Raw genomic sequence first — 13,866 nt, 5'->3', positions numbered from 1 at the left:
ATGCATGAGAGGTGTAAGAAGCTTGTTGGTGGTTATAGGAAGCATTTGATTGCAGTTATTTATTCCAAAGAGTGCGCAACCAAATATTAAGTTGAGGGAGCCAACAATTTTTTTCCTGTCCATTTTGGGGGTTTTGTGTGAAGTTAAGTCCAATTTGCCTTTTTTCCTCCATTTTTATGTAATTCCAATTCATAGAAAGGAAATAAACATGTGTATAACAAAAGGTGTAATTGCAATAACTTTTCTGGGAGAAATACTCTGGAACAATTTCAAGCATGCCACTTTTGGCCATGACTACATGTATATATATATTTATGCGAGAGAAAGAAAACTGGTAGCTGTGCAATAATCATGCAATCAAACAATGAATTCACCCATCAGGTAACATTTAGAAATTATATCTTACAATAGTTATTTGCGTAATAATGTCCTTATGCACAGCTGAGTCTAATGTGGAAACATCCATATTTATAATACAACAGTTAATTAGATTACTTCCATTCCATGTACTGAAAGTGCGAAGCCACATACTGTTAGCACAGGCTAATAAAAGCAGCGTCTCAGAGCTTCCAATAATGATATTCTCCCATAAATATACCAGAAGATAAATAAATGATTCAGGAAAGTAAATCTTAAAATGAGAACTTTCATCTTGCTCACTCTATCAGTACTTGTCCCTTGTTGGTATCTTGTTCAGCTAGGTGCCCTACACACCCTGCAGTATTATTATCTGATATTTCCTATTGCCACAAATATCTTCACAAAAACATCTATAGTATTTAAAGTACTGTTATGATAGTTCAGCAAGAACACACAACTGAGTCATTGCTTCTGGAGTCTTTACAACCAAGTATTCCAAAATCTGAATCCAAATAATCCTCCTATTCCTACATGGTAATGTATTTCCAAATCCACAACTTTCCCCCAGGGATTTAGACATACTGCACATTTATAGTTCCAAGGTTCACCTTAGATAGCTTTCTATTTGTTATGATTCCTCCATACATTCATGCTCAGCTTCTCCCAGCATGTATGTGTTCTTGATATGAAGAAGGGATAAACTTCAACCAGGTTCCCCTGACAGAAGCTTATCTCATATGAGAACAAAGCCAAGGGCATGTTCAAATTCAACATGCCCCTTCCCTCTTTCACCCAGTAACACTTCTTAGGGGAGAGTCAGGACATCAATATACACATTAGATAGTAGGTCGGTCCTACTACATGGATTGGTATTTTGCTTCTCCAAATTATTTTATTCATCGGGTATTATGTATTGTCTTACCGTGATAAAATCTTCAACATCACAATCTCTTCCTTGATACTTGCACTCTAACATCATTTCACCAAGCTGGTGTGAGGAGCGTTGAGTGATCGTGAACATGTCAGATGTACCATCCCCAGTTTCCCGAAATGGTTCAGAAACCAGTGCTGCATCCCCATCACCATCTGGAAAGCCTATCAGAGGAGATAGGTATAATAACTCAGAACTAGAGAGTTGAGAAGGTCGGAAGCGATTACAGTTGCAGAAAGTAATTGCTGGAAAGTCCATCTTGGTCGCCACCATCTCATCGATTATGGTGAGATAAGGATATTGTCTGTATAAAGCCACACGCTCCCAGACCTGAGATAGGAACAGAAAAAGGGAAACTAAAAAGGCTCCGGCCCAGACAAAACGCCGTACTCCCCAAGGTTCTTCAGTGATAATGTGATTCAGTCCATGGAGAGTGCAGCTGCCAGCAAAGGAAACCGCATCCATGGCACCGCCATTCTCCTCAGTTATGTCTATCTCTTCACAATCCACTTTATCTTCTCTTTTATTTTTATGTCCCCTGCCTGTAGACACAGACAATGTGCAGAATATCTGCACTGGCATCTCTTAGGTTTAGATCTGGAAGAAGTCTTTCTCCGAGTGTCACAAAAAAATTAAAAAAAGAGATAATTACTATAGAAGACAGATAACGGGATACCAGCTTGGTTCACAGGTTCTTCCCATGAAAAAGTAAGACTATGCACTCTTCTCCATGGTAAGAGACTTCTTCCCACTCCATTCAATAATATTTAGTTGTTTGATCCACAGGATGTCTTGAGAAGTTTCAGTTTCTATTCTGTGTTATCTAAAATGATCTGAGATGCTGGAGTGACTGGAGGAACACTACTCATATTCCTTTATGGTGGGATGATAGCAACCGTATGCTAACACTGAATGGTTCCAGTCTCGCTCTGCCACTGCAGGCGGCAGAATACTGATCCAAGAGAGCAGTCATCAATAATATATTAGGATTCCAGTAGAAAGGGAGGTGCTGTATTGGGCTGAAGGAAATAAGGGTATTAGAATTCCAAAAGGATGGGGCATATATTAGGTATGTCCCTTTAGAATTGTCATTACCTTCTCTGGGAAACTGAATTTAGTTTCCTGTATTATTGGTTAGAAATCGCATCAAGGACAAGTGAATTCTTCCCTCTGTTTTAGCAGGAGACTCTTATCGCAAGTTCTGAAGGTCCTTTAGGTTATGTTACACAGGCCCTGGGGACTGATCAAATCTCAGCTTTATTGCTGCATTAGGAAGACTAAATCTATCTAGTATCTGAGCAGTAGAGATGCATGCGTGGAAAACCTTATAGCATTATCTAAGATAATAGAATGAATCAAAGACAAAGAAATTATCAAAAGGCCGGAGCGCAGTTATAGCTTCTCAAAAATAAAAAATGCGGTTTGAAAACGTGATGACGGCCATTGTGTCAGATAAACTCGGTTCCAAACCTCAGGAGCCAGGAAGACAGCCTGCTTAAAAAAATTACTGTAGTGGCCTAACTTCTAAAAGATCTAGTATTTGTGGAGACATCAGATATATAACAAATATAATTCCTTATATCTGTCAAAATTTATAGGTGCATCTCACAAAATTAGAATATCATCAAAAAGTAAATTTATTTCAGTTTTTCAATACAAAAAGTGAAACTCATATATTAGATAGAGTCAATACAAACAAAGTGATGTATTTCAAGTGTTTGTTTCTGTTAATGTTGATGATTATGGCTTACAGCCAATGAAAATCCCAAATTCATTATCTCAGAAAATTAGAATACTTTATAACACCAGCTTGAAAAAGGATTTTAAAATCTGAAATGATGGCCTACTCAAATGTATGTTCATTAAATGCACTCAATAATTGGTTGGGGGCTCCTTTTGTATCAATTACTGCATCAATTATAGGGACAGCAATCTTGTTAACAAACCTTTATTAACCTTGATGAAGATAGTGTTATGCTATCGAAAGGCATTGTGGAGATCGAAGGGTTAAAGGTTCGTTAACCAGATTGCTGTCCCTATAATTATCCCTTATCTCAGCACTCCACAGACCGCTACAACTTTTTTTTCTCATTCATCGTTCTACATCCCTCCTCCTGAGGATTTGCGGCAGGAGCAGCTACGAGCATAGTCAATTCCATTGAGAAGCTTAAGGACCTGCGGTGTCCGGGCTATGCTGGATCCACACTTCCCAGCTTAAGGACCTGCGGTGTCCTGCGCGTATCCTGTTTTCTGATCACGTGACCAGAACCCGGAAGTGCTGGCCAGCAGTGGCAGGGCATGGCAGTATCCAACAATTCTCAGGGATCATCCCTTCAAGCACAAACTGGGGTTGTGCAGGGGTGCACAACCCCATTAGGTGAGTGGCCACTTGACAACTGTTTGATAATCCACTTAATCACCAGGTTTCACACATTTTGCTCTCCTTGTTTATTGTTCTCATTATATTATTTCAGTGGGGGGAAACATAGGGGTTCAGAAGGGGTTGTCCAAAAACTGGACATACTGGGTCCCAATGCATCATCTGGAGCATGTCCTTCAAACTATCATGTGAAATCAATATTACTTGTTTTCTCGCATGGAGCAGAGAGCAACCTAAGGCTACGCTCACATGTTGCGTTTTTGATGTGTTTTTTTTTCCAAAAGTCAAAACCTGCTCTCTTGGCAGTAAAGAAACAAGGTGAAAAAAGCAGGTTTTGCTGAGTGTTTGTTTTTGGTGTTTTTTTTACTGCGTTTTTGTCAGGGTACATTTGTCTCTTGTGCATTCTGATAAAATTTAGTGCATAAAAAAATAATCTGATTCAACTTCATCAGGTTTTGGATCCAAAAAGCAGCAAAACCTGACACCTGCATTTTTGCAGCATATTTTGCATTACCCATTGCTTTCAATGGATGAAAAATCCTGCAAAAGTGCTGAAAGAATTGACATGTTGCATTTTGCAAAAACGCAGCTCTTTGACAAAACCGTCAGGAAAAAAAAAATCAAGGTGTGCGCATGAGATTTCTGAAATCTAATAGACTTTGCTGGTACTGTGAAACACAGCTGGATATTTTAATTAAAAAATGCATAAAAAAAGCTGCAAATCGCAATGTGCAAACATAGCCTATGGCTACAGGGTCCACATATGAGTGGAAACTCCGCTTCCCCCCAAAGTTTTTCCCATGCTTCATAGCTACTCTTAATGTTACTGTTCATTGCTAATCATGGGGCCAGGTCTGTGACAACCATCAAATAGCTAGTAATGGTCAAGCAATGCAATCACTATGGAAAAAAACGGACATCAGGAAAATTTTAATAACATGTGTATGTTGGTATACCAGGCCTACACTTACTGGCACAACAACATTTGCTCTACTAACAAATCCAATCTGCCATGTATAATGATTACAGTCATTTTCCTTTGTAATGCTTCCTTCTGTTCCAGATTATGACTTATTTTTTGTATCTGTCAAACAAATGCCATAATTTCCAATGAACATACTGTATAGCAGTGATGGGCAACCTTTTGAGCTTGGTGTGTCAAAATTCGCCAAAAAACCGAGCATAACTTGGGTGGTGTGTCACCTTGATAAAAAAACATAATTTTGCGACATGTATAGTTTAAATAACAAATATGTATAATTATAATTATTTAACTTACCTGCTTAGTGACTTCTTTGTTCATCTGTCAGTTGTTTTCTTTTGTTGGTCTTGCTCTTGCTATTATTTAACTTGTGTGGGGTGCCGTGAACTAAGATAAGTGAGGGGGAGGGGGAATTCTTGCGATGGCGAACCTGTGGCATTCCAGCTGTTGCAAAACTACAATTCCCATCATGTCTTCACAGCCAAAGCTTTTGCTTGGAATGGCCAGGCATGATGGGAATTGTAGTTTTGCAACAGCTGGACTGCCACAGGTTCGCCATCACTAAATTTAGTGACTTTTTTGTTGCTGAATTTCACTAGCTAAATGTTCAATTGAAGGTTGGTATTTTGTACACTTCAAGCCCAAGCAAGCGCTACTAAGTTCATCTGTCAATCTGTTTCTTTTGTTGGTTTTGATATTATTTAATGCTGAGAATAAGGTCTCACAAAAGTAGGTAGAGGGAAAAATAGTGAGTAAAGCCATTGCTATATTTTTCAGGGTGCTAAAAGTGTCTGGTAACCTATTCCAGGCACTCCAAATTTCCTGTTCATAGCGGCACTCCTCTTGATTCTCCAAGCGGCACCTTTCTAGATTCTCAAGCTTTGACCTCAAGTCAACAAACACCTGAGCCCAGATGCTGTCCTGAAATTCTGCAAGTTGCATCTCCAAATCATCAATTTGTATCCACTGGAAACCATTTAATTCCAAACTACTGTAGACTACTACATCAGGATACTTAATTATTTTCATGGTCTGTTCTAGGCTTCTAAATTGATGAAATCTATCACTGAACTGGTCAAGTAACGAGTCTAAAACATGCTGGTACTGTATATGCAAGGGTTCCATTTCATTTTGTACAGCTGCACTGGCCTTCTCAAAATACTTTGTTACTCGAGGAAAATACTTATAAGTTTTAGTTTCTACATCTCGCTTGAAAATTTTAAGTTTACTTTCAAAAGCTTTTATGTATCCAAACATAACGTCAATACTTTTGCCAAAACCTTGTAGCTTTAAGTTCAGTTCATTAATATGAACAGAGAGATCTGTAAAAAACATCAGGTTGTTGACCCACGTAGAATCATAGAGCTGAGGAAAGTTTCCCAGATCCTTATCCTCAAGAAATACCTTAATTTCTTCAAAACACTCCACAAAGCGCTCAAGAACTTTGCCTCAGCTCAGCCATCTTACATTATTGTACATCAGCAGTTCACTGTAGGTGGAATCAACCTCCAGTAAAAGTGCAGAAAATTCTCGCTTGCGAAGGGGGCGAGCAGCTATTAAATTAACTATTTTTGTAACAACTGACATTAAGTCGTTTAAGTCAGTGAATCCTGCTTTGGCACATAAAGCCTCCTGATGGATAATGCAATGAAAAGGCACAATCGGATGTCCAATACCTTCCGTAAACAATTTAACAAATCCGACTTTTTTCCCCACCATGTTTGGTGCCCCATCTGTCGTCACTGACACAACTTTAGAAATATCAATGCTTAGGTCACAGAATGTTTGCATAACAACCTTACATATTTCACTTCCTGATGTACTTGTTGGCACTGATACTAACTGTATCAACTCTTCTCTCATTGTGAGACCATCAGAATATCGACCAATAATGGCCAACTGAGCATGTGATGTGACATCAGTAGTTTCATCAAGAGAGATCGAAAAATATTTACAATTACTTATGTCTCTCTTTAATTGATGTTGTAAGTTTGCGTTCAGTCTCATTATTCGGTCTTTTATGATATTTCTACTCAGTGGTAACTCAGATATTTTCTTAATTGCATCTTTATTCTGCATATCATGAAACAGAACTAGTGCACATCTTAAGAGAGTATCTTTAATAAATTCTCCCTCACTGAGTGCTTTTCCATGCTGAGCTATGGAGTGAGCAATGCTCAGACTTGCAGATGTTAAATTTGTAGAGCTATTTACAAATTTAAGGATGGAATTAGATTGGCTCTTATGAAGGTGTAGCTGCCTGGAAATGTATTCCTTCCTTTCATCCTCACTTTTTTTCAAGAGCTGGGAATGATTAGTTTCAAAATGTCTATTTACATTCCACGTTCTGCTTACTACCGTTTCACTACATAGAACGCAAAATGATCTGCCATTTTTTTCTATAATGCCGTACATCTCAGTCCATGACTCTTGAAAGGGTCGGCTACTGCAACTACCACTCCCTTTACTCAACTTTGGTTTCTTATTTTGTGGCTTCTCCATGAGAGAATATTTATAGTTAGCCCTGCAATTAGCAGAAATAGGGGTTAATAAGGATGCACCACAAACAGTAATGGTGGTGAAATGGAGTCTGTACTGCAAGATGGCGTTCCTAATGGCGGGAAACGGCACCCATAGCACAGGCCTCTTCCAGCCTCCCCCTCACTTATCTTAGTAAAATTGGCCAATGACACCCCACAGTTCACTGGATGATGGTTGCTGCCTGCAGACAGCAATCACAGGGCCTCCGGACAGCTATCTCCTCAGGCCTCAGAAGTGCAGCCTGGGACTTCTGGTCGGCGCAGCAGGGAGCAGCGCAATGTCGCCCAAACAACACAGATCCGACGCAGAGGCCTGGGACTTCCGGGAGCTGCGCCTGGCCTACCGGAAGTCCCAGGCCTAGACGCTCTGCACCGGAGCTCTGTTGTTTGGACCCACAGACCTCCTGCATGGCATCCGATCCGATAAAAAATCGGATCGGATGCCATTGTTTAGCATTCCGATACCGCAAGTATCGGGTATCGGCCGATATTTGCTGTATCGGAATTCCGATACCGAGATCCGATACTTTTGTGGTATCGGGTATCGGTATCGAAACAACATTAATGTGTAAAATAAAGAATTAAAATAAAAAATATTGCTATACTCACCTCTCCGACGCAGCCTTGACCTCACCGAGGGAACCGGCAGCGTTGTTTGCTTAAAAATCGCGGTTTTCCTTCCTTACGTGAAGTCCCGGCTTTTAAGCAAACAACGCTGCCGGTTCCCTCGGTGAGGTCCAGGCTGCGTCGGAGAGGTGAGTATAGCAATATTTTTTATTTTAATTCTTTATTTTACACATTAATATGGTTCCCAGGGCCTGAAGGAGAGTTTCCTCTCCTTCAGACCCTGGGAAAGAAGCAATTTCTATGGGGCCGCGGCCGGCGGCCGGCGTGTCACTGAAAATGACTACGCGTGTCAGCACTGACACGCGTGTCATAGGTTCGCCATCACTGCTGTATAGTTTACTAAAGGACCTAACTGCGGTGATCGCAGACTGATATTCCGATAGACCCAGTCAGAAACAGTTAGGGAAGATGCATGCTAGTTCAGGAATAAGTTGGAAGCACATGTGCTTAACAGGGTAGTCCTCTACTAGGACAACCCCTTCTTAAACAGATGTCCAGCCCCGATAAAATAATACAGCCTATACTCACCTTCCATGCCGGCACTGCTCTCACGGTATCGGCACTCACTCACCCTGGGGCTATGATGCAGTGTTGTGACATGTGATACCGGAGCCCAATCACCGCTAATGTCACTGTTTCCACCTTTGGACAATCTGAACATGAAGAGGAAGTCCAGGAGCAGCTGCAGCCTGGACTTCCTGTTCTTGTTCAGTTTGTCCGAAGGAGGAGACAGTGAAGTCAGCACTGACTGGGTACCAGGCACCAGGTGCCATTCCACCACGAGTGCTGACACCGCTGGAACGGAGCTGGCACTGGAGGTGAGTATAGGCTTTATTATTTTATTGGGGCCGAACATTTGGTTAAGAAGGGTTATCCTAGCAGTGGAAATCCCCTTCAGACTACTGGAATTATTGTAATTAGAAAAAAAGTAGTGCTTAACACAAAGAAGGATAAGACATAACAGGGCTATTCATATCGTAAAAGATTGTTAGAATTGGAAACTGCTTGTAAATACAATCATATTTATTACTCACTAAAATGTATGCACCCTTCCCATAATAATTTCACTTTTATTTTTTTCTATCTTTTTGTGTTTTTGATTACAATTGTTTAGCTATGGTTAGCAGCGGTCTAGCAGTAGTGGCCGAACATGCACAGTGCTTACAAGTTCTTTTATATTGAGCTTGTAAGCACTGCACAGATGCTGGCTGGGATTGTTGGAGTGCGCTGTTTGCTCAGATTCCCTGCCAGTTTCAGTGCTACTGTTTTTCTCTGATGCCAATCTTCATCGTAGCTTTGTAATGCGGCTACTAGTAGGGGACAGTCCCGTTGTAGTGTATAGATAAAATACACCATGTTCCAAATTATTATGCAAATTGGATTTAAGTGTCACAAAGATGTAATTGTTTTGTTTTTCAAATAAACTGCTGGATGGTATTGTGTCTCAGGGCTCAATGGATCACTGAAATCAATCTTAAACACATGTGATAATTAGTTTTCCAGGTGATTCTATTTAAAGTAAAACTACTTCAAAATGATGTTCCACATTATTAAGCAGGCCACAGATTTCAAGCAATATGGGAAATAAAAAGGATCTCTCTGCTGCTGAAAAGCGTTAAATAGTGCAATGCCTTGGACAAGGTATGAAAACATTAGATATTTTACAAAAACTTAAGAGTGATCATCATACTGTGAAGAAGAGATTTGTGACTGAAACAGAGCACAGAGTTCCTTGCAGATAAAGGCATAATGAGGAAGGTTTCTGCCAGACAAATTCATTGGATTAAGAGAGCAGCTGCCAAAATACCATTACAAAGCAGCAAACAGATATTTGAAGCTGCTTGTGCCTCTGGAGTCCCTCGAATCTCAAGGTGTAGCATCCTTCAAAGACTTGCTGTGGTGCATAAACCTATTATTCGGCCACCCCTAAACAGTGTTCACAAGCAGAAATGGTTGCAGTGGGCCCAGACATACATGAAGACTAATTTTCAAACAGTCTTGTTTACTAATAAGTGTTGAGCAACCCTGGATGGTCCAAATGGATGGAGTAGTGGATGGTTGGTGAATGGCCACCATGTCCCAACAAGGCAGCGACGTCAGCAAGGAGGTGGAGGAGTCATGTTTTTGGGCCGGAACCATGGGGAACAGCTGGTAGGGCACTTTAAGGTTCCTGAAGGTGTGAAAATGACCTCTGCAAAATACATAGAATTTCTGACTGACAACTTTCTTCCATGGTCAAAAAAGCAGAAACTTGCCTTCAGGAGCAAAATAATCTTCATGCATGGCAATGTACCATCTCATGCTGCAAAGAATACCTCTGAGTCATTGGCTGCTATGGGCATAAAAGGAGATAGACTCATGGTGTGGCCACCATCTTCCCCTGACCTCAACCCTATAGAGAACATTTGGAGTATCATCAAGCAAAATATCTATGAGGGTGGGAGGCCGTTCACATCAAAACAGCAGCTCTGGGAAGCTATTCTGACTTCATGCAAAGAAATACAAGCAGAAACTCTCCAAAAACTCACAAGTTCAATGGATGCAAGAATTGTGAAGGTGACATCAAAGAAGGGCTCCTATGTTAACACGTAACTTGGCCTGTTAGGATGTTTTGGAGTTAAATAGCTTTTTTGTTCAGTGAATGTGACCTACTAATGCTGCAAATTCCACAAATGAGCATTTTCAGTTCTATAAAACATATCAAATGTTTAGAAATTCTACTGTGCCTAATTTGGAACAGTGCATTGTGAGTTTTTATTAATATTGGAGATTATACTGTTATCATTGGGAGGTTTCTTCAATTAGATTTGATGTATAGTCTAACGGTGATGACTCTTATTAGGCTAGTTTCACACTAGTGTTTTGAGGAGCTGCGGAGGGCTGCGCACTTCCTCCGTGAAGCCCCGCCCTTGGCCGCACCTCTGCCGCTAGCTCCGCCTACTTCTGCATGCGGCCTGCGTACTGATCTTTAACATTAGGTACGCAGGTCGTGCCGCTGTATGCGGATGCTTCTGCATGCGTCATTTTGACGATGCGGCGACCAGTGTAGGACGCAGTTGGTAGCAATTTCTTTTTTTCTCCGCATCGTCAAAACGACCCATGTGGAAGCATCCGCATACAGCCGCACGACCTGCGTACCTAATGTTAAATATAGGTACGCAGGCCGCATGTAGGATGCATGCAGAAGTAGGCGGAGCTAGCAGCGGAGGTGCGGCCAAGGGCGGGGCTTCACGGAGGAAGTCCGCAGCCCTCCGCAGCTCCTCAAAACACTAGTGTGAAACTAGCCTTAGACTGACTGTCATTTGCACCGACCATTTAGGAAAATCCAAGAAAAATATCATTTGCAGAATAATTTGGAACATGTGTATTATTTAGAAATAGAGAAGCTGGTCTATTAGTACATCATGAAGCTATGAGCAGAAATTGGCTGCTGTGCAGAATGACTACTAATAACTGTGTGCAGAAGATATACATAAGAAATAAAGGGAAATTAAACTGATACTTCTGGTAAACAGCAAACTAAAGCCTTTTATTCACACTTCATAAAAGCTGATTGATGGATGTAAACCATATACAACGACAAAGCATAAAGGGCTATAAGAGTTATTGGATGTAATTCATGAATGTTTTGCTTTTTCAGTTACGCTGAAGACTAAAAAGCTAATTATTGTGGCTTTTTCATAGTTTTAAGAACCAGGAACAAACAGCAAAAAAAGTAAAATCAGCAGCTTATCCTCAAGATTTTAAGATAAAAGTTCCAGAGTTTTTATTTTCCAGCAGAACTTAACGCCTTCATAGTCCATGTGGTGGGATAGACCCCTAACAACCACTGTATTATACTGCAGGGAAAAATATCTTCATAGTACAACATGGAGAGTGAGCCAAAATAGACAGATCAGATCGTCCATAATTATGGTAGTAGAGACCTAGAATGAGGACCAGGACCTAAGAGGGGTGACCAATGCAACAACCAAGACCTGAGTGATAATACAGCTCAAGAAAGACAGGAATCCCAAAGCCATGAAAGCATCTGACTGAACCAAAGCCACCATGTAAATAAATAATGATACGTGTCTTCATGCATCACTTGGAGCATGGTGCCTTTTGCTGTGGTTAGCCTTTCAAGGCCAGATTGTCCCTTACAGTAAAAAAATAAAAATATTTTATCAACTCATAGTGTGTGTGTCATCCCTGCCTCGGACAGCATGTTCTACACTCCATCAGCTCCTTCCTCACCACCCTATACGGAGAGGAAGAGGTAAGCGATCACTGTCAGATGCCAACCTCAATTACACTCGCTTTTGTTTTCACATCTACGGGTGAGGCACAGTGTTGCCTACAGTTCAGAAATTCCGAGATCTTCAAGAAAAATAGGGCACTTTTTTGGCTGTTTTTTTTTTTTTTTTTTTTAAAGTATCTGTAATTTTTTTTCAAGCTGAAGAAACTTATATAGATTATTATGACTGTAATTATCATCACTTTACAGAATACAATGAATGAGTTGTACAGCAGAGTTGGGTATTACCATAGTGTTTTATTGTGTTATTTCTAATAATCAAGTTTTGCACTGTTTTGATGATGTGTATTATTACTTTGTGTGTCACTAGGATTCAGCAATTATTACACCATCTCAGGTAGTTAAATAGATAAACTCCTCACTGAGCTGGTTAACTAGGACATTAGTTTGGTGGGTGGAGCTGGGTGTACCAAAACTGCTGCAATCATAGAATAGAGTTGGGGATCAGTTAGAGCCTACCCAGAGGATTGCCAAAAAACATGTCAGGGAATGATTTCCCCGTTCAAGTGGGCCGTATAGTGATGAACTCACCTGAAGAAAACAAGAATAGCCTAAGGACTAGCACAAGAGGGGTTGAAGGAATTCCCTGGGCCTCCAGGGCACGCTTAGCATAATGGAAATCGTATGCTATGGACTCAGGAGTACTGTCCCGGAGGGTGGTCCCCCATAACGTGGATGAGAATACAGGCATCTTACAAAACAATGAAGGTTAGAGGGAGCAGGAATGTTGTGGTCCACTGGGGAACGTCATCCTGGTGGGATGGATAAAAACTGCGTTGTGGCAGCTTGGACCTCAGGATAAGCTCTGACTGAACTTGCTGTTCATTTCACCTCATACGTACCGTTTCCTGTATCTGCTACCATGTGCCTGTCTTCGGAACTTTGGTCATCTGAAACATGTAATGCCATCGATGACTATCTACCTTTTTTGCTGTTGTCTAAGTAAAGTTTCACATGGTTTACTGTTAAGACCACCTGCTGACTCTCCTGCCTCCCTCCACCACACCAACACAACGGTGAACGCCACCAAACACCATGAAGGCGAGGGGACAATATTACGTGTGTTAACCCAAATTGTCTCTTCAGAGAGGAAGAGGACTAGAACTCTAGTGAACCTATTGGAAGTAGCAATCCTAACAGTCAATGTCAACCCTTTAACGAACCTTGTTACATGACTTAGGATAAAAGACAAAACCAGAATCTCAATTTACAGACACTGTGTTAACCCAGCACACCCACAGAAAAAGTAAGACGACAAGTTGGCAACCCTGGTGAGGCACTGCTATATGGACGCCTGGTATAGTGGCATTTACAGCCTGCACACTGATATGGAGGCATTTCAGGCCTGACCTCCCGTGCAGGAACTTGGAGACACTCAGAAATGGATGCTTTGCTTGCCTGTGCCACGGGGCTGTGCTTATTCTAGCCGCACGCCTTAGAGAAAGCCTCTTGACATAACATTTTCTTTGCTCATAGTCGTCCTCCTAATCACCCGTGGGCTGTGTAAGTGCAGTACAATATGATGAAATGAATATATTTCTCTGTAATTGTATTTCAGCTGGAAAGACCAATATTCCAATAAATCAGGATGTGAATGAGGGTGTTTATTAAAAGAGGATATGCTGTAATGTTTTTAATAGATTGTGCACCTTGGTTAATTGGAATTATTTTAGACTGGGAGAAGAGCCATTTTGGGTGATCTGAAATCCCAGCTAAAGACTTAGATTTGATATGTGTAGTTCGTGTTCT

The 13,866-nt window shown here is 40.9% G+C and overlaps 1 protein-coding gene across 2 annotated transcripts in view; it reads right to left on the bottom strand.

The window, feature by feature from the left end:
• The window catches only part of ASIC1 (acid sensing ion channel subunit 1), a 360,279-nt gene that overhangs the window by 95,464 nt on the left and 250,949 nt on the right, over window positions 1–13,866 (bottom strand). Inside the window, exon 1 of one of the 2 annotated variants that reach the window (XM_077298059.1) lies at window positions 1,283–1,756. The exons of the other annotated variant lie outside the window; for it this stretch is intronic. Within the exon in view, the coding sequence (XP_077154174.1) occupies window positions 1,283–1,756 (474 nt within the window). Of the gene's footprint in view, window positions 1–1,282; window positions 1,757–13,866 lie in introns of those variants that run through there. 2 annotated transcript variants of the gene reach the window in all.

The sequence above is a fragment of the Ranitomeya variabilis genome, chromosome 3, assembly GCF_051348905.1.
Source record: "Ranitomeya variabilis isolate aRanVar5 chromosome 3, aRanVar5.hap1, whole genome shotgun sequence".
Taxonomy (NCBI): Eukaryota; Metazoa; Chordata; class Amphibia; order Anura; family Dendrobatidae; genus Ranitomeya; species Ranitomeya variabilis.
Note: the sequence above shows the minus strand (reverse complement) of the source record. Positions and strands in the feature narration are given on the sequence as shown.